The sequence below is a fragment of the Elgaria multicarinata genome, chromosome 5 (assembly GCF_023053635.1).
Source record: "Elgaria multicarinata webbii isolate HBS135686 ecotype San Diego chromosome 5, rElgMul1.1.pri, whole genome shotgun sequence".
In the NCBI taxonomy this organism is placed as follows: Eukaryota; Metazoa; Chordata; class Lepidosauria; order Squamata; family Anguidae; genus Elgaria; species Elgaria multicarinata.
The window spans coordinates 106,232,375-106,258,008 of NC_086175.1; the positions used below are offsets into that span (position 1 = coordinate 106,232,375).

Below are 25,634 nucleotides of genomic sequence, written 5' to 3' on the forward strand. Positions count from 1 at the left end.
CTCCCCTCCATCCATAGGATCATCCAGTTCATGGAGTACCACTCAGACAAATTCTATATCCAACCCATTGTTTCAGGCAACAACATGTTAGCTGTAAACTTTGTGTGCCTTTCTTTCTCAAGCAAAATCTTATTTAGAGGACTGGCAATGTCCCAGCATCCTTCATAAAAAAAAAAATGACAGAGCATGGATAAAATAAGAGAAATGCCGCACTAGTAAACTATACAGCAGCCTTCCCCCGCCTGATGATTTCCAGATGTGTTGGATTGCAATTCCCAACATTTCCATTCAGCGTTCTATACAGAGTAATCCCATGATAGTCCGTACCTAATAACATAGAAATGGCTTGTATCTCACCACCAGTCTTTGTGGCACCACACATAAAGTACGTCACAATTGAAAATACAAAGCAGAGAGAGAACCACTCAAAGAGCTTCTCCAAACAAGCGATTTATTGCATGTTCGTGATTGGCCACTCACATAAGTTTTCGTGTCCATTATATGACATTGTCAACAACCAGGATGTCTCTCGTGGTATCCCCGAAAGTCCTGCTATGAAGTAATTAAACAATGGAAATCACTTCCACAACATGTAGCTACCACTTTGGTTGGCTTAAAAGGGGATTGGACAAATTCATGGAGGATAAGGCTATCAATGGCTACTAGTCCTGATGGCTAAATGCTATCTCCAGTATCAAAGGTAATATATCTATGTACACTAGTTGCTGAAGAACATGAGTGGGAAGTTGCTATTGCACTCGTGTCCTGTGAGTTTCGCACTGTGTGAACAGAATGCTGCTCTACATGGACCCTTGGTCTGATCCAGCAGGGCTCTCTTTACATTTTCTTTCACATTTGTATGGTATTAAAGATGACATTCTGTTCTTCCCCTCCCCCATTTAAACAACAAGAACAAGAATTTAGCTCATGATATTGCAGAAGGGCAACAGTAAGTGGGCGGAGGGAGACAGTTTTGCAGAATAGGCAGTGGTGCAGCTAAGGCTGGCTGGACCTTGGGTTCAGGGCTCCCATAGCCCAGGGCTCCCTCAAAAGACAATTCAGGGAGCAGCAGGTGATGGGGACACTGACAAACAGGTGTGAGCACTTGCTTCTGGGGTCTTTTCTTCTTACTGTTAAACGTTTTAGAGTTTGAGGGCAGCTGACTGAACATGTACAGGATTACAGATGCTCATTTTATTATTTTTACTTTAAAAATGTATTCTCCTTCTCTACAACAAAAGGTGTTTATTCCCAAATAAATGTCTTTAGCACTAGGGCAGCAGAAGCAAACTTCATTTCATTCCTGTACTCGTGATCACAGTGCTCTGATTTAAGTGAGTTTAATCTGCATATGCTCAAACTATTTCTTTTCTTTTTAAATGAGGCTTGGCAAATAGGTTTTTTTGTTTTATTTGCTTTAACACATCAGGAACATAGAGCCAGTTGCGAAACATGGAATGGCGGGATAGGAAGAAGAGAGATTTTAGTTTTGCATTTCACAACACATGGTTACCTAAAGGGGGCGGGGTAGTGGTGGTTGCATAAGAACAAATAACTCCAGGGTCTAAAATGATCTAGCTGCACCGCAGAGAGAATGCTTTCGATTACAGCAGGCCTCCCTTTGGCACGCGTTCGTGTACGGATTGGTTCGCAAGCGTAAGGGAACGATTGTAAGACTCCAACTCCCAGCATGCAACGTTCTCCAGCGTTGCATCCTGGAAACTGTAGTCTTAGAAACACTTCTTACGCGAAACACAGCGGTGTTAATTGAAAGGGGGCGTAGTTCCGCGACGGGTGTTCAGCGGAAGTGTTGAACGCGAGCGTCCCTCAGGTGGGCAGGCAGGTAGGTGAGCAGTTTCATGTCTTCCCCGGGCACGGCTTGGAGGGCGGCCGGATGGACAGTCGCCTCCCGGAAAACCGGAGAGGGGAAGGTGAGGCTCAGCGCGAAAGCAGTAGGCTCGAACCGCAAGCAGGCCGACCGACCGGCCTTGGAAAAGAGAATTTGAAGTTGGCCTCCCACCACCACCACAATACTTAATTAATAGCCTCAGAGTCTGTTCGAGACTGAAGGCTCTTTTTAGACTGCTTTACAAACTTAACTGTGGGGAAAGACAGCTGAATACTGACACTAATGGAGATTTTAGGCTTACTGTTAGTGGCAGCAGCGTCTCACTCACACACAAGGAGCAACTGAGTTTGTGTGGAAATTTTTAATTTAAAAAGCTAAGATTTACATTGATTACTACATGTAAAATATGTACATGTAGTAACACATGTACGCCTGCTTACTACATTTAAAAATATCTAAGTGGTTTGCAAGAAATTTAAATACAGTGAAATACAATTAAAATACATAATAGTTATAGGCACAACCCTTCTGTCTGCTAAACCTTGCAGCACAAGGCTTCTGTATGCAGTTGAGTTCTGGATTTTGGCTGGGAGAGGATTTGTAACAAGACTGATTTTTGCTGCAGGGGCTGTTTGTGTGTATCTTCGGCCAGCAGCAAAAGAGTAAAACCACCCTCCCCGTATTTTGGTCAGTCAGCTTGGAAAATCTTCTCCCACCCTCTCCTCATGTGCTTGCATTTCTCTAAGGAGTAAATGAAAACAAAGTGCTGGGTCATAATTATGGACTATGTTGCAAAGTTGTCAGACTCTATTTACTTTCAGAACTCCGCCGCCTGCAGTATGGGCATAATAACATAGGATAGCATTGCAGGGCCGTTGCAAGCAATTCTTGACTGTCTTCCTCACCACCTCCCCTTTCAGTATGTAAGTAATGGCTTATTGGACTTGGTAGGGCAATTTTTAAAACTTTTAAAGACTCAAAAAGCTTACATTTTTTTCCACATGAAACAAGAGCAGAGACTGAGTTAGAATAACACCTTTTTTCCCCTGCAGGAAGTTCATGCTGGTAACCATTCACAGCTATATTAAAACTCTGGGTTACCCCATTGTTTCCTATGGAAGCTCTCACCTTTGCCCCAGCAGAAGGTTTTTTTAAAAATGGCTTCCAGCATGAATGCAGAAGTTCCTTATCTACACTATAAATGGATTACAATGCTATTTTCAACAGTCTTGTAGCACCTTAAAAACTAACAAATTTATCTTGGCATAAACTTTGGTGAATGCTCTTGGCTTGATCTGATTTTTTTAAAAATCGTGCCTACCCCTTCTACAGCACAGTGACAGAGAAAGCAGGAAAGTGAAATTGGTGGGGTAGGGAAAGAAATGAGGAAGCATGATGTAAATAAAGTGAGGTTTGTGTAGAGCATAAAACGTATTTTTTAAAATATGAAAGTCCTCTCCAGCCAGTTAAGGGCTGGCCATGCTCAGCCACCATGGTATGTTCACTTTTAGTTGGAAAAGGGAGATTATTATTATTATTATTTATTTATATAGCACCATCGATGTACATGGTGCTGCACAGACCACACAGTAAATAGCAAGACCCTGCCGCATAGGCTTGGTAGTGGAATGGAATATCCTGGAAGAGAAAATGGATAGGAGGCATCATACCTTGAATAGGAGGCATTCCACGCAACATTTTATTGTAGGCCCCACTTGCATTTAATAATTCTACTCTCAAAATAATAATGAGAAAGAACTTTATTAGATGAAAAATCATAATTTCTTCAGGATTGCGGAGGTCTATGCCAGAGTTTAGCAGGGATGCCTTAAATTATTAGCATTTTGAAGCTGTTCTCCCTTGTCCAATGGAATAAAGGGTAAGTGGCTTACATTAGTCAATGGTGGCAACTAAATATAGGTCAGACATCTGGTTGCCTCTATATTGGGCAATAAGCAAAGTTAATACACTTATATAATTTATGGAAATGAACAGAGATTCACAGTTCTCCCACTTAGAATATAAGGAGCTGCTTATACCTTTTGTTCATCCAGCACAGTATTATATAGTGTTGGCTGACAGCAGCTTTCCTTTTTTCCTTATACTGGCTGCTTTAAGAGCGAAGAGAGAATTAGAAAAAATGGATTAATTAATAAGTTTTTATCAAATGTTGTAATATATGTGGGGTCTTATTAACTGTTAGTCATATATAATGTATTAATTACGAACTGTATATTGTTTTAAAATTTTAAATCATAAATTTTAAGTAATATCTGTTTGTTTTTAATGATATGTGATTTTTTGAAATGGTCAGAAGACTTATTCAATAAAGGTATTCATTCATTCATTCAGCAGCTTTCCAGTGCCTAAGCAGAGGTCTTTCACAGCCATATTATTTAAGGTTCATTAACTGGGGGAGCCAGAGACTTAACATGGTGCTACCTCATACAGAAGAGATTGGAACTATTGTTGAGTTTGAAATAGTATTCCTAGTCATAGTTTAAATGTTATTCCATCCAATTTATTGAGTCAAATGTTATGAAGTTTTGTATTATTTGCACATTTTTATTGCTTTTCTCATATTCATTACAGATTAACTAATGAAAGAATGGCTAAAGTTGCACAGAAGATGGTTAAAGTCTAAAATGTTTGATCTAGAATAATATATGCATTGCATGATATGCTCAGAACGCAGAGTGCTATCCAAAGATGCTAGCTTTCTTGCTCAGTTGCCCAGCAAGAACATTTACTGCTGCTTTCACTATTGTACCCGTTAAGTTAAAATATTGGTGTCTCCTGAAGAATTAAATCATTAGCAAAGCTAACTGTTGTCCATGGCCTTTGGGAGGAAAATATCCCTTTCTCGAGTTGAAAATCCTTGTTTTCTGCTTTTCTTGATCATCTTTCAAGCAATATTCATCTTGATATTGTACCGAGGCAGCACTTCAGGTGCGTTTCAAAGTGACTCACATGTTCCTAAGCAATTGGACTATTCAGTAGGAGAGGATGTCTATACAAATCTCAGTTTGTTCACTCGTCTTCCTGATAATGCAACTATGCCAGCCTGCACATCTAAGTCATCGATACATGGTATGTATAAAATGAAAATGGTGCACAATAAGGATTCTTAGTCTTTCTCAGTCCTGTTGTCATAATTTGATCTAGGTCAGTGAAGCCTAATGATTTGACTAACAAATGGAAGCTATATTTGAAGGTTATCTTAATATGTAGATATCAGGTAGTTATTATTCTGGGACAGGCCTCCAGTTGTGACCAGATGTGTGAAAGCATCTTCCATAGTGTAAATTTTAAATTTTATGTCAATCTTTTAGTATAGATAAAACCGATAGTTGATAGCTTGTGTGCTGCTTTAAGCACGCACACACACACACACACACACACACACACACACACACACACACGACTAACTCCACACACACACAGTATTTTCCAGTGTTAGGATTGCAAATATTCCATCCATTAAACATTGTGTATATTTCTCTTTTTGTGCTTTGAGTTAACAGACAACATAATTCTTATTGTGACAACTACTGTTTTGCCCTTGACTGGACAATCGTTGTCCTTGTTACTTGTTTCATATACCATTTTTGACGTGTACTAGAACACCCTTAGTTACTGCTGGAAAATTGATTTGAAACTGGATGACCTTTCAGTGGACCCAAAAGTTCATTCTTAGGCTATTTGAAAGGATTAGTTCAGGATGAAAAACTAATACTAGATAGTAGTGTGGGGCAGTGCTTTATTTTTCTGCAGAAATGTTTCCGTTTCATCAGTTCATTAGTAACAATAAATGGCTGTCAATTGCAAATACAATATTAGGCAAGTGTGGCAGTTTCAAAATTTTAATTCATGTTTTCCCTAGCAAGTATGTGCAAGAAGACATATATGACATTGAAATATATGTCTGTCTCAGTGTCAAGTGGAACTAATAAATAGTGATCAAAAAATTGGAAGTGACCCAACAACCATAGTGGAAGAGAGTTGAACTCTTTTGAAATAAATGAATAGTAGTCAACGTATCATGCACAATTCTTTTGGTTCCTAAAATTAATTAGTGCAGCCTTCGCCAACCTGGTGTCTTCAATATATCGTGGGCTACAAGTCCCAGTATCCCCATCAGCCATGGTGAATGATGGATGCTGGGAGTTTTATTTGAACATATCTGGAGTGGAAAGCTGAATTAGAGGGCAATCCTGTGGTTCCTGGGTGAACTTCCCAGGGACCATAGGATGGCTTGGATGTCCCCCTCCAAGGTCAGAAACGGTGTTCAAACCTCAAAAGGAGGGGTCAGAGATCTGATTTCACCCCCACACCATCTCCTTGTTGCTGATGTGAAGAGAAACTCACTGGCTGCCTTTCTGATGTTGGAAAATTGACCACGGAAAGGGAGTGTTTAGGTGGACAAGGAGTGGAGAAGACCAGAGAAGCCAGGATACAATTTATTCTGAGCCTCCTCCAGTCTCTTCCCCCTGCAAAGTGCCTTGCTAGATGGACTAAAAAGCCTATCTAGTGAAAGAATCAAGCATTGGAGGATGGGGAGGCAAAGATTGCCTCTGCTGCACCTCCTGTCTTGCTGGTTTCAGCTCAGCAGGTTATAGGAATCTTGGAAGCCTCCAGGTTTGGGGGCTTTTGAGTAGTGAGGACACAATCCATACTAAAAACCGTTGACACACCAAGGGCACAATTATATGGATTGCGCCTTTGCTACTCGACCCTCCCCCCCAACTTGGAGGCTTCCAAGATTCCCAAATTCAGCAGGCCAGGAGGTGCACATTTGGGAATTTGCAACATTTTCAGAGAAAATATGACCCACTCACATTCAGGATTGCAAATGGGGCATTTTTGAGTGATTTACGAACAGAAGCAAAATTCTCATACATCCCTACAAATGTGATACAGATGGTCAATGCGACCCATTTGTTAAGGGCTTGTGAGAGTAGATCTGCCTTAATCTTTTATATGTACTAGTCTGCTTATATCAACTGCTTCTTGTCTTCGTTAGAACTTGGAGTGTTGGTAGAATCAGTGGATCAGGCAATTGACTTGAAGAGCAGTTTCAGTTTCCCCCCCTCAAAACACAGACACATAAGTAGGTAAAGGCCAGCTGAATGTCTTGATGTTTCTTGCGTTCAGGCATTCCAGACTGTGCCTGTGTGACAGATTTAACAAGTGCGTCTTCCTCCCAATTGCCATCTCAGCTGTATGCCACAGAGCTTGTTAGGTGTTTTGACTTCCTGTGTAACCTAGTCTTTGTTGAGCTTTCATTGTAGATTCTCAGATCTTCTGAGAATACCCAGATGTGCTTTGGTAACTGCAAATATACACTTTGATCTTGTGTTGCTTTGCTCTTAAAGTATATCCTAATCTGATTTCACAGACATTTGGCAACGTATCAGCATTTATGCATAATACCTTTGAGACTCATTCTACATTGTTTTTTGTGCTTTGGGTTGGGTATTTGTGTGTGGGGATGGGGGTTGCATTTCTTTATGCAGCTGCCTTTTCCAGGAAGCAGATATTCCTATAACAATTAACTCTCCTTATTCAAGATACTGACCTTGATGTTTTAAGATGTTGCACCAACTTGCATGTGCTAGAAATTAGCATCTTGTAGTCCCACATTAACTACTATCTTGCATGCTGCTATTTTTGAAAGTTACTAATTTCCAGAAGCTACCTCTAAGCAACTGCCTGACTTTGAATTTATTTCAATGCCTTTTTTTCCTTATTGATTTGCATGCCTCATTACATTAAACTTGCAGCTGATTCAGTATCCAAATATCCTACGATTCATTAAGGTGCATTTTACTGTGACTCTTGGAATAAGGAGCAGTCTGCTGAAGGCAATGGCATGAGAATATCAATGAAAATGTCTTTCCAGGAGGAAATCCAAAACCAGGGAAGGTGATATGATAGCACCTGTTTGCTGTTTTGGAGTTGGGGCCTAGTGTGGCAGCCTGGACTTTGAATTAAAAAATCAGGTTTCATAGGCCAGACATCAAAGAGAATATTAGCAGAGCAATTGCTGTTGCTTCCCCAAAGTCACTGACTTGCACAGGTTCCCAAGGCCAAAGCAGCTTGGTATCAGCTATGGATGTTTGTGCTAGCCATCTTCTGGAACTAGTTCACAGGGAATGTACAAGTGGCTGATGTTACGGCTACTAGAATGTAGATCAGCATAATTGAGTCAGCCAGTCTTGCAGTAATGATAGCTAATTTCTTTCTCAACCCATCCCCCCCCAAAGTGGTAGGTACAGAAATCAAAAAGTTTTTTTAAAAAAAGACTTGGGAAATATTGGTGGCAAAAAAAGTAATTTGCTTTCTGGAGGTAATTATACAAAATTTGATCTGTACATATTTAAGTAAAATATTTCTAGGCTACCTTTTAGGGCAGAAGTCTCCCAAGGCAGCTTACTACATTAAAATTCAAAAACACCATAAATCAACAAACAGTCTTAAAACAACAGTCACCAGCAATAAAGATACAAGATAATTGCAGCTACAAAGCAGAATAGTCCAGTAAACATAGGGGAAGGCCAGGAGTCAATAATGAGGTCATCAGGGCCTTCCTAAAAACTTAGTAACATACTGGTAACCAGTGCAGGTCTGACCATTTCTCCCTCATCAACACTTGGGTGGCTGCATTCTCCACCAGCTAACATTTCCAGACTATCTTCACCAGCAGCCCTGTGTTCAGCGCCTTACAGTAATCCAGCCTGGATGTCACTAGTGAATGGATAATAGAAGCAAGGTTCATCCTCTCCAGATAGGGCCACAGCTGGTGTACCAACCTAAACTGGTAAAACAGACTCCTGGACAGTGCAGCCAACTGAGGTTCAGTAGTTAGTGCAGAGTCTAGGAGAAAACAGACTGAAGACTTGTTTTTTTAAATGTGGAGTGCAACTCTGTCTATTCCTATCCCTAATATACAATGTAGTCTTCTTGAGTGGATACCTGTGCTGTTCCTCTTTGCATTTTTGTTTTTGATTTAAAATAGCTGTGAGTGCTTCCATGTAGGGGTTGAAAATGGTACCGCTTTAAAAAAGAAACTCAAAAGGGGAAAAATCCATAATGCAAAAAGTTTACAATGGGCAAGTTTAGATGTTTGCGAAGTCATGGTTTAATGTGATGAGAATGAGCCTAGGCTTACCCTCGGCTTGTGCCCTCTCCCCTCCTCCTCCTCCAGCACAGCTGCAAGGGTTTTTGCTTCCATTTGAAATTAACTACAACTTGCCATGATCTCCAAAACCAGACAAATTTTAGTTAATCTCTACTATGGTTAGTGGAAACAAACCAACTTCAAACCATAATATGAAGCTGGCTTGTTTTCACTAACCATAGTTAAGATTTTGGTTTTGGAAGACATGTAAACTGCACTGTGAAATGGAAACAGAAGCTTCCAGTCCCCTTGCAGTTATATTGGAGGAGGGGGCAGTGTGAGGGAATGGGGTAGGGAGACTAGTTGAGCATTATATCCAAACACAACCGCTATGGCAAGGTGTGGGGTGGGGAGAAAAGAGAGGGAGTTGTGATACTAATACATCCTGACAGTATTAATTTCCACAAAGCTTCTGCAATTCATTCTATTCAGTGATCACAGTATCAGAAAATGTGCCAGTTAGACTGACAAAGTACAGCTTCCTGTCTATTTGACTCCTACAGGAAGCCAATAGGTTTGCAATTTCAGTCTTTCAGCCCTTGTCTACAAAAAGTAATATCTGACTCAATCCAAATGGTTTAGTCAGGCTGTGGGAGAGATTGTTTCTTTGTTTCTGTATGCACTTAATGTCCAGGCTCCTCATTAGTAGTGGGAAGAAATAACTTCATTTCCATATTCTTGAAGGTTAAGATCTGTAGGAGGTTGTCTGCTGCTTTTTTGGAAGATGATTATACTCATGATTTATACTGATGATTCAATTTGCTTAGTTAACACTGAAGTCTTCTGCACTCACCTTGGGCATAATTATCACCAAGAATCGGTTTTCCAGGGTTGTTCCAGGGTTGTTGTTTTCAGACAGAATTGGTCCCTCTGAGTTAGAGTTTTTTTTCATATTTAATAGTAGCTTGGCAAGTATTTCTAACTCCCAGTTAAATAATCGCTACAGCAAAATTATTCCCTTCCCTGCTCCCAAAAAAATCTGTTGCTGAAATTGAGGTGATGGTAGGGGAACAGTAGTGGATTTCTGTGTAGAAGGACTGAATTATGGTACTCAAAATAAATTGCTGGACTCAGAATTCTTTAATGCAGAACGTATGTTATTTCTACCTGTCTCTGATTGATGGATATCTGGGTTATAGTAAAACACAAAGTAGATCTGCTCAAGCCTGATGTCTCGCCTGTGTAGTTCAACATTACAGCTTTTGAATCCTTTCCATTTTTAGTAGCATCAAATTGAAATTTGATAGTCCAACTAGGATATAATTTCACTTAGTTGAAATTTAAATCTAAGTGTGTTGAAAGAAAGTAGTTTTTCCTGTTTCGAGTGCTGAATGTGCTATTTCTGTAAACATAAACTCAAGGTGTTGGATTGCACTGTTTATTCTAGGGTTGGAATATGGGTCTATTGATAGATCAAATTTTTGCACTTTGCTAGTCAATTGACTTGACTATTTTTTTTTTACCCTTAGCAAATATTCCATGACTAGCCCCTCCCTACTTAGTCTATATCCATTAAAGCCTCTACATCAAGGATTCCCAACACAAGCACCCTTTTTTAAAAAACACTGTATTTCATTTTTAAACATACATGGATTTGTTTAAAACGCATAACTTTCTAGCAATTCGACATGGGCTGCAATAGTAGACCAAATATCCAAATAAGTATCCATTTGAAGGTGGATCATAATGTGATTTTAGATTGTAAGCCTCTAGGCAGGGTATCGCTGTTTTATTTGTATATTTTGTACAGCACCAAGTACATTGTTGGTGCTATATAAATAATAATAATAATGCTAGACTCCTGTGTGGAGTTCAAAAACTTTGATTTCATTTTAGACTAACTGCAGCTTATTGTGACATCCAAACCTGGACAAACTGCAGTTTCTCTTAACAATGACTTACTGAAACAAGCTAACTTTGAATCATAGTGTGTGAAGCTGGCTTGTTTTAATAAACCACAGCTAAACAAGAGCTTCCAAAGCCATGCCAGAGGAAAGAAAGTGGGGGGAGTGTTTTTGTAATGCTAAGGCATGGTTATGTCTGAACATAGTGTTTATCACATGCATTCTTTTTAGAAGTACTCCTTAAAATATAGAGCCTCGTGTGGCGCAGAGTGGTAAGCGGCAGTTACTGCAGCCGAAACTCCCCGCAGCCTGAGTTCGATCCCAGTGGAAGCTGGTTCTCAGGCAGCCGGCTCAGGTCGACTCAGCCTTCCATCCTTCTGAGGTCGGTAAAATGAGTACCCAGCTAGCTGGGGGAAAGGTAGCCACAACTGGGGAAGGCAATGGCAAACCACCCCGCTACAAAGTCTGCCAAGAAAACGTCAGCTAAAGCAGGCGTCCCTCTAGGAATCAGCAATGACTCAAGTGCTTTGCACGAGAGGTTCCTTTCCTTTCCTCCTTAAACGAAAATTAATATATCTAAATAAGCTAGCTTTGCCAAAGAGTTTATCCTATGGAATGTAAACACTGATTCTGAAACTTGTGACTAGGATTTCAAAGTGGTCTTCTCTCCCTCACCCATTAACTCATCTTCTCATACAGTTGGACCCTTAACCATCACCTTTGGCAAACTACCCAGTGAAAGAGCAATCATCCGCAAAAATCCATATGTCCGGTCAGGTGGCTGCTATAGCCCTCCCCACTGCCAGGCCAGTTACAAAACTGCTGTCATTGTACCACACAGGAATCGGGTGAGGCAATTGCGTCACTTTCTCTATTACCTTCATCCTTTCCTCCAGCGTCAGCAGCTTAACTACTGTATCTACTTAATTCATCAGGTAAGCTAAAGTCGTGTTACAAGTCTGTAGCTGAGGGGTCACGTGGTTTTGAATATAACATGCTAATACAAACATTGTCTGATAAGTACTGAAAATGGGAAAATGCACCTGTAATTCTGCCCACTACCTTTGATGTCTTAAAAGCAAATGCTGCTTTTCTTGAAATCTTCTGTAGAAGTAAAAGATAAAACATCAAAGATGATGCAGCTTCTCAGCTCATAACGTTTTTGAAGCAGATGGGAAATGATGTGATTATAGCCTAGCCCAAACCATTACTATGATCCCTCTACAAAATGAATGCTCCATCTATGTGATCTGTCAGTGTTTTATTTTTTGAAAAGAACAATCAGAAACCAAATACTGTAGAGAAGGTCCTGTGGAGCAGGAGGTTAATTTGGTTTTGTATTTTATTTCTAGGTGTTTGTGTGTGACTAACTGATATTCAAGCTTGTATGCCATTATACCAATCTGATCATTATACCCCCCAAAGAAGGGCACCAAAATTCCTAGTTTCATATAGTCATCACTTTAGAGCAGTAATATCTTCGGTGCAATACCAGTTCTGAATATGCTTGGAATCTCAGTCCAGAACTTGATTCTCTCTTTCCTCCGTTCCTTTAAGTTGTATTATATACCTATCCATCTTCCAGTTCTTCTTTCATAGTATGTTAAATACTCTGCACCCTTCCTTCAGGCTCCTTGTGTCTCTCCCCTAGACCTTTCCCCAGTGTTCAGTGTGCTTGTGTAAGGTGTTCATCCTAGCCAAACAGTTCACTTCATCTTCTCTCAGAGATACTGGACTGCAAACTGTTTAGTTATCTCAACAACTGATCCTTCTACACAGCACACCAATGCAGTTGCATCAGTGCCACAAGAACAAATATAGATATAGAGTGGATATTGCCCTCGCATAACTTCATTGGCATGTTCTTTTTCCAGGCTGGAAGCGGTCCATTTAACAGAGCAAAGCTCCTTAATGTTGGAGTCCGTGAGGCCTTGAAAGATGATGACTGGGACTGCCTCCTTCTGCATAATGTGGATCTCATTCCAAGGAATGATTATAATTACTATGCCTGTAATGAAAATTACCCCAAACATATGGTCATTGAAATTGACAACTTACAGCAGAGGTAATATCACCTGATTATGTTAAGAATCTTCAGTAATATCAGGGTACATATTCTCATTTATTATAATGCAGTACTTTTTGAGAGAGGGAAATAGCTGTAGCATGGCATTGGATTATAAAGAGGTTTTTACCTCAATGTTTTCTAATTCAATAGTTGGTGTAAACAGTAAAGAATGGATGTATGGTTTCATGTCAACCCTAACAGGAATTCCTGTTATCTTTTCCTGATTTGAAATTGCCTAATGTGTAGGAATCAGTGTTTGAGGCCTAAAAATCAAAATGTTATTGGGGCGGGGAATCATAAACAAGTGCAAACAACAAAATATAAGTAGTTACATTGTAGTAAAAATCAGTTGATAAATAAAATAAATTCTTTTTTTTAATTGCTACCACGCTCCTCAGTCAATCACCCCAGAATATTTGCACTTACTGGGCAGGAAACTGGAAGGTGGGAGCAGGTTTACCACCTGTAGGGCAGTTGGGTAGAGTGCTATCTACACCATGCATCCTTTCCCTTAATCACTAATCATTTGGTGTTTCCCATGCTGGCTAAAATATTTTGATATTCTAGCCCCACCCACCACTGGACAATGTTTTGGTATGCTTAAAGCAGTGTTACACCATCTTACATCCCTATGCTATGATCCTAAGCATATTTAGATGGATGTAAGTCCCATAGTTAGGAATGACATTTAACATCAGAGTGGAAAGCACAATTATATTGTCCAAATTGATAGCTTTGTCACTACTAAATTACAAAGTGTTACCCAGGCATCGAAGCAAACACCTTGGGCAAAGATTCTAGAAGGTTAATTTAACCATGTTGCATTCATGTAAGATGTTATAGTGCCAATCATTTCTGAAAGATTTTTACAATTTAAGTCACCTGCATTTGAACATAAAGTAGTAGAAAAATGACACAAACCCATAACATGGGCTTACTTTTTCCATAAATAATATTCTCATGTTTTCCACCTTGGTACAACAGCAAGCACTAAATGTTTATGAATGTGAAAGTGTTGAATGTGTTTTTTGATTGCTGTATGTCAGACTGAAGAAAACGACAGTTCGCTATTCTTTTAAATCTGTACTGCTGCTTTTTATTTTGGTTTTATACTGTAGTTTTAAATGTTTATGTCATATTTTATCCTACTACGTTTAATCATTTTAATTGTTGTAAATTACCCAAAGAGCTTTGGCTATTTGGCGGTATAGAAATGTGATAAATAAATAGACAATGACTGGGTTCAGCGAACACAATAACCAACAGTGGTTTAAATAGTCAATGGTTGGTTATTTAACCCACTGTGGAGGGAGTTTTTTAACCAACAGTTGGTTATTTAACCAACACAAATAACCAATGCTGTGCAGAGTTGGCTATTTGAGCCACCGTTGGTTATCATGTTGTTTGGAGGGCACTATTAGTTATTTCGTCAGCCACTGAGTCGTAAGATAAGACCAGTCAAAGCAGTGGCTGCCACTCTAGCCCAGCTGGCAGGATAGTTTTTCGGCAGCAATGGCTGATGGAATGCTAGCGGAAAGACTGAGGGGGGAGAGAGGGCAGGGGATGAGTGAGTCAACTCAGCATAGACTAATAGTCAACACTGATCCATGGTTGATTATTATCATGTTGTGTGGGGAGTACCCCCTAGATAACAACAGTTGAGTTGATTATTACCCCACCATTGTCTATTGTGTTGTCCGAACACAGCCACTGTATAATACAGCTGCTTGCAATGGCAAATCCATGTAATCTTTGCTTTTATCAATATAATGTAAGATCATTTGAAAATTGTCCTAGTTCTATTTTTCTCTGTAGCATACCGCATTGGTTCTTTGGTGGTGTAACTGCTTTGACCCCAGAGCATTACATGAAGATAAATGGGCTTCCAAACACCTTCTGGGACCGCACGGGTGATGCTGAAGACATCGCTGAAAGGTAGTATTGCTGGTGGGGTGGGGGACAAGAAGTACTGGGGAAGTATTTGGATAAATTCAAACATAATGTCCATTGCTGAAGAAGATCTAACTCATGGGCTAGTCTATTTGAATAAGTTTAAAAATCTAAAAAGAGCTGGCTTTCAATCCTCCCCACCCACTCTGCTAACTCACACATTGTTTGTGTGTCAAAAATAATGTGTGGGCAGGCTGGTAATCACTTCTGTGAGCTAATAACCTTTGTATACTTTGATGCAAAGCTAAAATGTACTACACTTTGGTGAAACGGGTGTCTTTCTAGCAGAATTGAGAACTTAAAAAGAGCCATGTTCAATCTAATCAAAAGCCTATCTAGTCCAGTATTCTTTTCCCAGAAGCCAACCAGATGCCTATGGGGATGTTCAGAAGCAAGACATAAATACAATAGCACTGTACCACTGATGTTTCCCAGCAACTCTTATTGAGAGGCATACTGCTAATAATAATATACAGCCATCATGACTAGTGGCCACTGATAGCATCCTCCATGAATTTGTCTACTCCCCTTTTAAAGCTGTTATGATAGTTACCTTGTCGTGGTGCTGGAGCTTGAGCACCTCAAGGATGCCATGAGCTAAACCGTGAAGGGACACCCAAGACGGGAAGGTCATGGTAGAGAGGTCAAACTAAATACGATCCCTGGGGAAGGTAATGGCAACCCACCCCAGTACTCTTGCCATGAAAACTAAATGGATCAGTACAACCAGAGATATGTCGATACACCATCAGAAGATGGGACCCCCAGGTCGGAAGATGGTCAAAATGCTACTGAGGAGGAACAGAGGATAAGTTCAACTAGCCCCAGATGTGATGACGTAGCTAGCTCAAAGCCGAAAGGATGGCTAGCAGCCGACAGTGCTGGTGGTGAACGACGAATCCGATGTTCTAAAGATCAACACACCATAGGAACCTGGAATGTAAGATCTATGAGCCAGGGCAAATTGGACGTGGTTATTGGCGAGATGTCAAGATTAAATATAGATATATTGGGTGTCAGTGAGTTGAAATGGACCGGAATGGGCCACTTCACATCAGATCAGCACCAGATCTACTACTGTGGACAAGAGGATCACAGAAGAAATGGAGTAGCCTTCATAATTAATAATAAAGTGGCTAAAGCAGTGCTTGGATACAATCCAAAAAACGATAGAATGATCTCAATTCAAATTCAGGGTAAGCCATTTAACATCACAGTGATCCAAATATATGCCCCAACCATAGATGCTGAAGAAGCAGAAGTAGATCAGTTCTATGAGGATCTGCAGCACCAACTGGATAATACACCAAAAAGAGATGTTATTTTCATTACAGGAGACTGGAACGCTAAGGTGGGCAGTCAAATGAGATCTGGAATGGTCTAGGAGAACAAAAAGAAGCAGGACATAGGCTGATAGAATTCTGCCAGGACAACTCACTGTGCATAACAAACACTCTTCCAACAACCGAAAAGACGGCTTTATACATGGACTTCACCAGATGGCCGACACCGAAATCAGATTGACTACATCCTTTGCAGCCAAAGGTGGCGGACATCTATACAGACAGTAAAAACAAGACCTGGAGCTGACTGTAGTTCAGATCACGAACTTCTTATTGCACAATTTAGAATCAAACTAAAGAGAATAGGGAAGACCCACAGATCAGTTAGATATGAGCTCACTAATATTCCTAATGAATATGCAGTGGAAGTGAAGAATAGATTTAAGGGACTAGATTTAGTAGATAGGGTCCCGGAAGAACTATGGACAGAAGTTCGCAACATTGTCCAAGAGGTGGCAAAGAAAAAGAAAACCAAGAAGGCAAGATGGCTGTCTGCTGAGACACTGGAAGTAGCCCAAGAAAGAAGGAAAGCAAAAGGCAACAGTGATAGGGGGAGATATGCCCAATTAAATGCAAAATTCCAGAGGTTAGCCAGAAGAGATAAGGAATTATTTTTAAACAAGCAATGTGCGGAAGTGGAAGAAGACAATAGAATAGGAAGGACAAGAGACCTCTTCCAGAAAATTAGAAACATCGGAGGTAAATTCCAGGCAAAAATGGGTATGATCAAAAATAAAGATGGCAAGGACCTAACAGAAACAGAAGAGATCAAGAAAAGGTGGCAAGAATATACGGAAGATCTGTATAGGAAGGATAATAATATCGGGGATAGCTCAGACGGTGTGGTCAGTGAGTTAGAGCCAGACATCCTGAAGAGTGAGGTTGAATGGGCCTTAAGAAGCATTGCTAATAACAAGGCAGCAGGAGACGACGGTATCCCAGCTGAACTGTTTAAAATATTGCAAGATGATGCTGTCAAGGTGATGCATGCCATATGCCAGCAAATTTGGAAAACACAAGAATGGCCATCAGACTGGAAAAAATCAACTTATATCCCCATACCCAAAAAGGGAAACACTAAAGAATGTTCAAACTATCGGACAGTGGCACTTATTTCACATGCCAGCAAGGTAATGCTCAAGATCCTGCAAGGTAGACTCCAGCAATTCATGGAGCGAGAATTGCCAGATGTACAAGCTGGGTTTAGGAAAGGCAGAGGAACTAGAGACAAAATTGCCAATATCCGCTGGATAATGGAGAAAGCCAGGGAGTTCCAGAAAAACATCTATTTCTGTTTTATCGACTATTCTAAAGCCTTTGACTGTGTGGATCATAACAAACTGTGGCAAGTTCTTGGTGGTATGGGGATACCAAGTCATCTTGTCTGCCTCCTGAGGAATCTGTATAACGAACAAGTAGCAACGGTAAGAACAGACCACGGAACAACGGACTGGTTTAAGATTGGGAAAGGAGTACGGCAGGGTTGTATACTCTCACCTTATCTATTTAATTTGTATGCAGAACACATCATGCGACGTGCTGGGCTTGACGAATCCAAGGCTGGAGTTAAAATCGCAGGAAGAAACATTAACAATCTCAGATATGCAGATGACACCACTTTGATGGCTGAAAGCGAGGAGGAGCTGAGGAGCCTTATGACAAAGGTGAAAGAAGAAAGTGCAAAAGCTGGGTTGCAGTTAAACCTCAAAAAAACCAAGATTATGGCAACCAGCTTGATTGGTAACTGGCAAATAGAGGGAGAAAACGTGGAGGCAGTGACAGACTTTGTATTTCTGGGCGCAAAGATTACTGCAGACGCTGATTGCAGCCAGGAAATCAGAAGACGTTTACTTCTTGGGAGGAGAGCAATGACAAATCTTGATAAAATAGTTAAGAGCAGAGACACCACACTGACAACAAAGGTCCGCATAGTTAAAACAATGGTATTCCCCATAGTAACCTATGGCTGCGAGAGCTGGACCATAAGGAAGGCTGAGCGAAGGAAGATAGATGATTTTGAGCTGCGTTTGTTGGAGGAAAATTCTGAGAGTGCCGTGGACTGCAAGAAGATCCAACCAGTCCATACTCCAGGAAATAAAGCCAGACTGCTCACTTGAGGGAATGGTATTAAAGGCAAAACTGAAGTACTTTGGCCACATAATGAGAAGACAGGATACCCTGGAGAAGAGGCTGATGCTAGGGAAAGTGGAAGGCAAAAGGAAGAGGGGCTGACCAAGGGCAAGATGGATGGATGATATTCTGGAGGTGACAGATTTGACCTTGGGGGAGTTAGGGGTGGCGACAGCCGACAGAAAGCTCTGGCGTGGGCTGGTCCATGAAGTCACGAAGAGTCGGAAACGACTGAACGAATAAACAACAACAATCTGTTTGTAATCAGCTGGAACACTTGGCTGAACGTGCAGCTGTTTTGTCTTATAGCTACTTATTTGGGTCCTATAGTACAAGAATCTGTCATCAAGACGGTAGCTGCAACCCAGTGTTCTTACTCTGTTGTGTGGTTGTTGTTTTTATTTCAAACTCCTTGTACTATGTGACAAGCTGCTTTTGAAACTCTGGAAGTCCAAAGCTTTTTATGTGATATAGGACAGGAGGTTTGTGTTTGAAAGAGATGTCCTCTCTCACAAGCCTTTGTAGACATCTAAAAAGACAAGGTTATATACTATGGTTTCTTACTGGACATTTAATTAAATATCAGCCAAATTGTAATTTGACCAAATTTAAAAGCTGTTCCACTCATGATTGCTATAGCAAACTCTTGGGGGGAAATGAATACAAAAGCTTCACATTTTTTCTTTTATTCTTAAACACTGTTGATGAATTATTAAAAATTAAATGGAACATTTTGTTCAAACAATGGGAGTTCTTTAAAGCATTGTGTTCTGAGATGGGGAAGTTGAATGGAATACTTTAAAGCAAAAAATGTGATCAGACTAACTTCTAGAAAATTAGTGTTACAATATTCTTTTGAAAATCATATTGGCTTGGATCTAGAGGTATCCTACAACAAGCAAAAGGTATATCTGCTAGTATAAAGATGGTTCTGATTCTCCCCTCCAACCCCCCATCACACTCTGTTTAGATTGTAAATCTGAGGGCCACGACTGTCTTATATTTTGTTGATCTGTAACCTCAGCTATAAATAAAATAATGTGGGAAGACTGCCAATGAAAAGGAATATATGCACCACAGCTAAAGTCATATTCAGAGAAAGAGGTTCTTGAAGCATCCCGCCCTATCTGCTGTGCTACATGGCAGCATGATGGAAAGGTTGTACAGAGCCTTCTGCTGCAGTGTGGGCCATTGCTAAAATGCACTTTACTCTGGGTTCCATGCGGAAGATGGTATGTATGTTTTGAGCAGAGGCAGGACACAAGAACACTGATGGCCTAATATAGCTCCACCCACTGAGCAAACGATGTAAACTTGAAAGTATTTGTGTGTGCAGGACTTTGCAGTGCAAAAAATGTTTACCATTAGCCAAGGAACAGACTGCATATCCTGGCTTGACTTTTAACGGTCTTAATCATTTCACCTGCACTGCAGTCTGTCTTGGTTTGGCTGTTTTCTTGTGGAGAAACCCTGCTCTGAAATGCCCTGTACTTGTGTTCTGAAATGACATTTCCCACTTTGTCTTCATTTCAAAAGGATTCGTATAGTAGGAATGACAGCACTACGATCTGTGTTTGGACGTTATAAAAAGGTGGGCAGTAGACAGGCGTCTTCCCCTGACCGGAACTTTGCAAGGTGACTACAGCTTCTATTTCCTCCTTCTTTGCATGGCCACATCCATGTATGGTCAGTTTGTATGCATTCCTCTTCCTCATAGGGCTAGTTCAGACTTGTGATAGCAGCAACACCAAATTCCTACCACATAAGCAGTGCACCTCTAAATTGGTAGACTTGCAGCCATTTGTACCGCTAAAAGAATATTCATCAAACTAAATACTGGCAGGGTGGTACAAAAAAATTAAATACCTAATTTGCAAGTATCTCCCAAACTATCAAATCCAAGCAATTCTGAAAGTGTGGCTTGCAGCGCTACGGGATTTGCTGCAAATGGTGCCTGGCCAGAAAAGTCTTACCAATTTCATCTGTGCAAGCGGCTTATGGCTTTTAAAAGTTGAGGGGAAGTTATGTGTTCAGAAGTATATACACTGAAAACCACTCTATAAAAGGGCCAAAGTAGATAAAATGCCAAGCATGCCCTTCACAATTGCAAGATTGGCTTTTAAAATGTAATTTGCAGTATAGGGAAGCCCAGTTTGGATCAGTGGCTCCACTGCTGTCTCGTTCTAGTTTGCCTCTCCCCCCGCCCAATACACATGCAATTCGCGTTGAGAAAAAAGTTGGGCTGTGATCCGCTTCTCTTCGGTTCGGAGAAGCAATAGCAGAGCTGCCTGATTCACCTCTGTTACAGGTGGAGGAGAAGTAGATCGGGTGACTAGCGAAGCATGGCGAAGAGAAGCGACCGAAAGCGAATAATTTACTTTTACATGGAGCGCTCCACCCGCCATTTTGGATATTTTCCCCATAGGGTTGCATTGCGGAAAAGATTCGCGTGTAACTTTTTTGTTTTTCAAGCTACCTCCTTGAAACTGAATGTGCTTAGAGAGTTGTGGGTGGGGGTCATTTGTGCCTATTTTCAGCACTTTTCGTGCTGCGGTTTGCTTGCTATAATTTTTTTAAAAATAGGGTAAAAAAAGCGGGAGGGGTAACTTTTTTTGAAGCGCTGAGAGGCAGATTCAACTCCCAATTGTGATCACCTGATGAAGCATCCTCCAATCCCAAAGTTGGAGGGGGGTGGGATAAGCAAAACAGTACTTAGTAACTTGGGTTACTGAGAAACTTTTCTTTCTTAGTCTCTGAACGGACTTTTCCCAGTGTTTCTGGAAACAGTAGCCCCACCAAACACAACCTTAAATCATATACTAAGCAAATTAATAACAGATGGGAAACACAGCACTGCTACCCACCTTACCGTTGGTGAACAAATGAATAGATGTGGTGCAAAGGGATGAGGTCCCCTAGGGCATGTGGATGTGCCCAGTGCACACTCCTGTCCTTGGGAGGGTCATCAGAACCCTCCAAAGGTTAGCCAGTGGAAGCTACCTAATGCCTGTCATGAGTTGAAGTGTAAAGTAGCTTCTGAAAGATTGGTACCTAGACAGGGCCAGTCAAATTGGCATAGTTCCGCTTTCCTCTTACTGGTAAAAGACAGACATGTCATTTTTTTTTTAAAAAAATGTTGTTGTGATTCAGCAACACTGCTGCTTTTAATTCTACCCCTCCTGTGTTTATTTATTTATTTATTACATTTATTATACACCCCATAGCCCAAGCTCTCCTGGCTTTACCTCTTCAGTTAAGTCAGGCAAGCCTTCATTGTGGTTCAACTTATTGTTGTGGTTATTATTATTATTAGTAGTAGTAGTACTGCTATTATTAACATTATTAATGGCTGTGATCACAGTGCAGTCAATCAACTCTGAAGCAAGGATCACAAAGCTTTACTCTTATCCTCCTAGCCTCCTAGTTATGGGATGCAAAAGAAAAGGCATCTCTCTGTGCTGCTCCCGCCTCACAGGGTTGGTTTGCATTACTTGCTTTGAAACAATCCTTGGCTCACTTCGTTGTGCCTCCAGAAATGTCTGCTGCATGCCTGCCTTCCGTCCTCCGCTTGAGTGCTGTTGTGGTAGGGCATCTGCTGGGACTTACTTCCCCATAGATCTCTGCCCTCCTGGTGCCTGGGAGATGTACTACATGATGGACTTTGTGGTTCAATCCCACAATTATTATTATTGATTTATATAGCACCATCAATGTACATGGTGCTGTACAGAGTAAAACAATAAATAGCAAGACCCTGCTGCATAGGCTTACATTCTAATAAAATCATAATCATACTAAAATCATGATAAAACAATAAGGAGGGGAAGAGAATGCACCAAACAGGCACAGGGTAGGGTAAAACTAACAGTATAAAGTCAGAGCAAAATCAAGTTTTAAAAGCTTTAGGAAAAAGAAAGGTTTTTAGCTGAGCTTTAAAAGCTGCGATTGAACTTGCTTGCTTGGCATGCTTGCTCCCAATGCTACGGGGGCATGCTTCCTGTCTTCCTCTGTGCCCGCCTCACAGGGATGGTTTGAAGCAATCCTTGGCTCACTTACTTACCCGTTTCCTGGGAGATGTACCAGAGGTTGGGCTTTGTGGTTCAACCCCACAAACTGTCCTCCTCTGTGCCCGCCCCACAGGGATGGTTTGTGCATGACTTGCTTTGAGTCAGGGTATCCTTCCTTGTGATAGGCAGCTGCATTTCTTGGGGGGGGGTGTGTGCATTTTAAGTGTTTTACCCGAGATGAAGATCCTTATTTAGAAAAAATCTTTATTCCCCCAAATCATCTGTCCTATTATGGGCAAGCACTTTGCCATGGATCCTTATAGGCAGGTATGGAAAGATGTCGGAGTAAATCCCATTTCTGAAAATGGGGTGTAGGATTTTCAAAAAATTCCCCAAAAATCAGTGGTGGCTCGGATTGACTTCCAACTGGGCACAAAGATGGATACGTCGATAAGCTCTCATGGTGCCGTTTTTGAAATTTCTAACATGAAAACTGACGGGAGTTCTAACATGGGACTTGAATTGGGGTGAGTTAAAAGGGGGGAAAACCGCCAAAAATCAGGGGATGATGGGATTTGCTTGAAGCTTACCATGAATGTGGATCTAGATGGCATCTGTGAGGGTGCCCACTTCCAAGTTTCTATCTGTAAAAATGTCAGAGTAAATCCCATTTCTGAAAATGGGGTGTCGGATATTCAAAATTTCCCCGAAAATCAGGGGATGCTTGGATTTGCTTCCAAATGGGCAGGAATGTGGATACATGGATAAGCTCTCATGGTGCCTATTTTGAGGTTTCTAACGTTAACAGAAAAAAAGTTATAGGCATTTGGATTTCAATGCAAGTCTAGGGGGGGGGGGGGAACGGAGCTCCGAAACGAAGCAGACCGTAGGTGGATCGCTGCAGACCCAATCCAGAAGTTGCAAACCTCGAAGAGAAGCGGATTGGGGGCGTCCGTGCACAGCCCTAGAAAAAAGCTCTGCTTTATTCTTTTGCAATGCAAGTTGGAGGCAGAGGGCTCAATCTGAATATGAGCCATGGTAGGGAGTAAATGTCTGAGAGCCAGTGTGGCGTAGCGGCTAAAGTGTTGGACTGGGAGTTGAGAGATCTGGGTTCTAGTCCCCACTCAGCCATAGTGGGGACTAGACTTTGGGCCAGTCACAGATTCTCAGCCCAACCTACCTCACAGGGTTGTTGTGAGAATAAAATGGAGAGGAAGAGAATTACATACACCACCTTGGGTTCCTTGGAGGAAAAGGGCAGGATATAAATATAGTAAATAAATAAACTTCCCTTCTCCCTCCTTCTCAATCCAGATTGATCCACTCTGCCTAATTTATTTTTTAATAGCCTCTACTGCAATGGCAGTTTATGTGATTTGTGTCTCACTCTTTGGCTGTAACCATCCTTTTGGATACTGAGTCCTCTGCTTGTGAAGGTTTCCAGTTTGTCACTTGATTTCCTTGAAGAGCGTCTTTGTGTTTTTCACACACTTGCTAGTAGATATAAAACCTTTATCAGGTGAGACCCCTACCACATGGAAATATACTTACCTTAGATCTCCATCTATTCATGCTCTGTAGCACTAGAAAAATCTATTTTTCAGTTTGCTGAAAACCCAAGTCATTTAAAATCATTGTTTGATTTACATCTTTAACTCTCTACTGTGCCTAACTTACTGAAGTCTACAATCCTGCTTTCTCTTTCCCTCAGGTCTGCTAAACTGCATACTAGAAAAACGTGGAAAGACGATGGAATGAATTCTCTTGACTTTAAGCTCTTGTTAAAGAAGCAGCATCCTCTTTATACTAACATTACTGTGGACATTGGGGCTCCACCAGTGCTTCTGCCTCAGGACAGAAGAGAAGGAAAGAAAACTTGAGTTTATAGCAGCATCTGACCTTTTTGCCAGCGGTATCGGTGTACAAGTTTGTGTGTCAGACTTGGAAGAAGCATTTTCTCTTCTGTTAGCTATGTTAATAGTAAAGAAAAGAAAATCAACAGGAATGAAAGCAGAAGTGTTAGGTTTATTGTAAAAAAGAAAAGAAATTTCCGAACGGTGCAATCTTCCAGCCATAGGAAGCGGCATTAATGTGAGGTGTGTGTGCTGTCAGAGGCCCCCTGCTACATCCATGGAAAGCTTTACAAGTGTAAATATCCTGCCTACAGGAGATTAAAAGAGGGCATTCCAGGGATGTGTTGGGAATCTTAAGTCCATCTTGATCACTTAGCACACCCATGAGAGAGGGCTCAAAACTATCCCAGACCTAGAGCTGGCTTTGTAATTTAACTCCCCTTGGAGCTAATGGAAGGGAAAATAAAATCTCCCACCCGGGCTGCCACAAGCCAGCAGGGCTAAGAAAGGCAGTGGTTCTGCGAGAGAATCTCTCCCCTGCATAGGATTGGTCTGTAAGTGTTGTAAAATGCAATGTCTACTGAACCTTGCACTTTTTCCTTCCTTGCACAATTCTTGAAGAACAAATACTGGACCATGTAACCACTTAACACTGATACTGGTACTTACCACTACTGTATTTTCTCAGCACCTATCTGAAAGTTAGGTAAATGTGGATATTGATGTGCTTCACTGGAAAATCTAGTTTTCGTTTTGCACCAGTGTTAAGGCTTTAATATTACATTTAAGTATTAACTATCTTTCAAAGTATTACTTTTGTAAGGGTTGATTTTTCAATGAATTCAAATAAACTCTGTTGAGGGTCAGCATTTTTCTGCTTGTAAGACGCGTTCAGACACAATCTTTAACAGCTTTTCTAAAGAAATTTCTTTCAGTTCAGTAGTGGGTAATACTGGTTGAACACACTTCTCTGGTGTTTTATCTTGTTCCAGAAGCTTTTGAGATATACAAATGCATAGGCCAGGACCAAAGTAAATGTGACGGGCTAACCATGTTTGGGTTTTTTTGTGCATTTGCCTCATGTAGGCAGGGGAGTCTGTCTCCCTCCATCTGCAGTTCCATCCCTGCATGTAAGGGGGTCACTGAACCCTCAGAGCAGATATATAGGCAAGGAAGCAGTTTTCCATGAATGTGAACTACCATGTGGATTTTTTTAACAGACCTAAATAAAATAGAACAGCAACTTTCTCTTCAGAGGTCTTCAGAAGCTCTTATCCCTTCACTTCATTATGGCTTGAGTTCTGAGGACTCAGCTATCAATAACTATAAATCACTGCAGTTAATTACTTCAATGGGCACTTTACATATTAGAAATTAAGTAGCTATATCCCATTTATGCAGTGTATCCAA

General features: G+C 40.9%; 1 protein-coding gene across 6 annotated transcripts; it reads left to right on the forward strand.

Annotated features, from left to right (window-relative positions):
• The first annotated feature begins 1,825 nt into the window (after positions 1–1,825).
• On the forward strand, positions 1,826–25,108 carry LOC134399116 (beta-1,4-galactosyltransferase 3-like). 6 transcript variants are annotated; one of them, XM_063126945.1, is made up of 8 exons: positions 1,873–1,931; positions 2,475–2,772; positions 4,442–4,939; positions 11,573–11,808; positions 12,748–12,938; positions 14,739–14,876; positions 19,901–19,999; positions 24,083–25,108. In XM_063126945.1, the coding sequence occupies exons 3-8, from the start codon at positions 4,684–4,686 to the stop codon at positions 24,249–24,251; spliced, it is 1,089 nt and encodes a 362-aa protein (XP_062983015.1). In that variant the 5' UTR covers positions 1,873–1,931; positions 2,475–2,772; positions 4,442–4,683; the 3' UTR covers positions 24,252–25,108. The 6 variants fall into 6 exon arrangements, with proteins under 6 accessions (XP_062983018.1, XP_062983016.1, XP_062983020.1 ...); XM_063126949.1 differs by having other exon boundaries at positions 14,757–14,876; XM_063126947.1 differs by having other exon boundaries at positions 2,475–2,536.
• The last annotated feature ends 526 nt before the right edge of the window (positions 25,109–25,634 follow it).

Coding starts and splice junctions, on each gene's coding strand:
- LOC134399116 (XM_063126948.1), top strand. CDS start 4,684: ATGGCCTTTGGGAGGAAAATATCCCTTTCTCGAGTTGAAAATCCTTGT. Junction 14,877..19,900: donor GCTGAAGACATCGCTGAAAG/GTAGTATTGCTG, acceptor TCATTTCAAAAG/GATTCGTATAGTAGGAATGA. Junction 20,000..24,082: donor CCTGACCGGAACTTTGCAAG/GTGACTACAGCT, acceptor TCTTTCCCTCAG/GTCTGCTAAACTGCATACTA.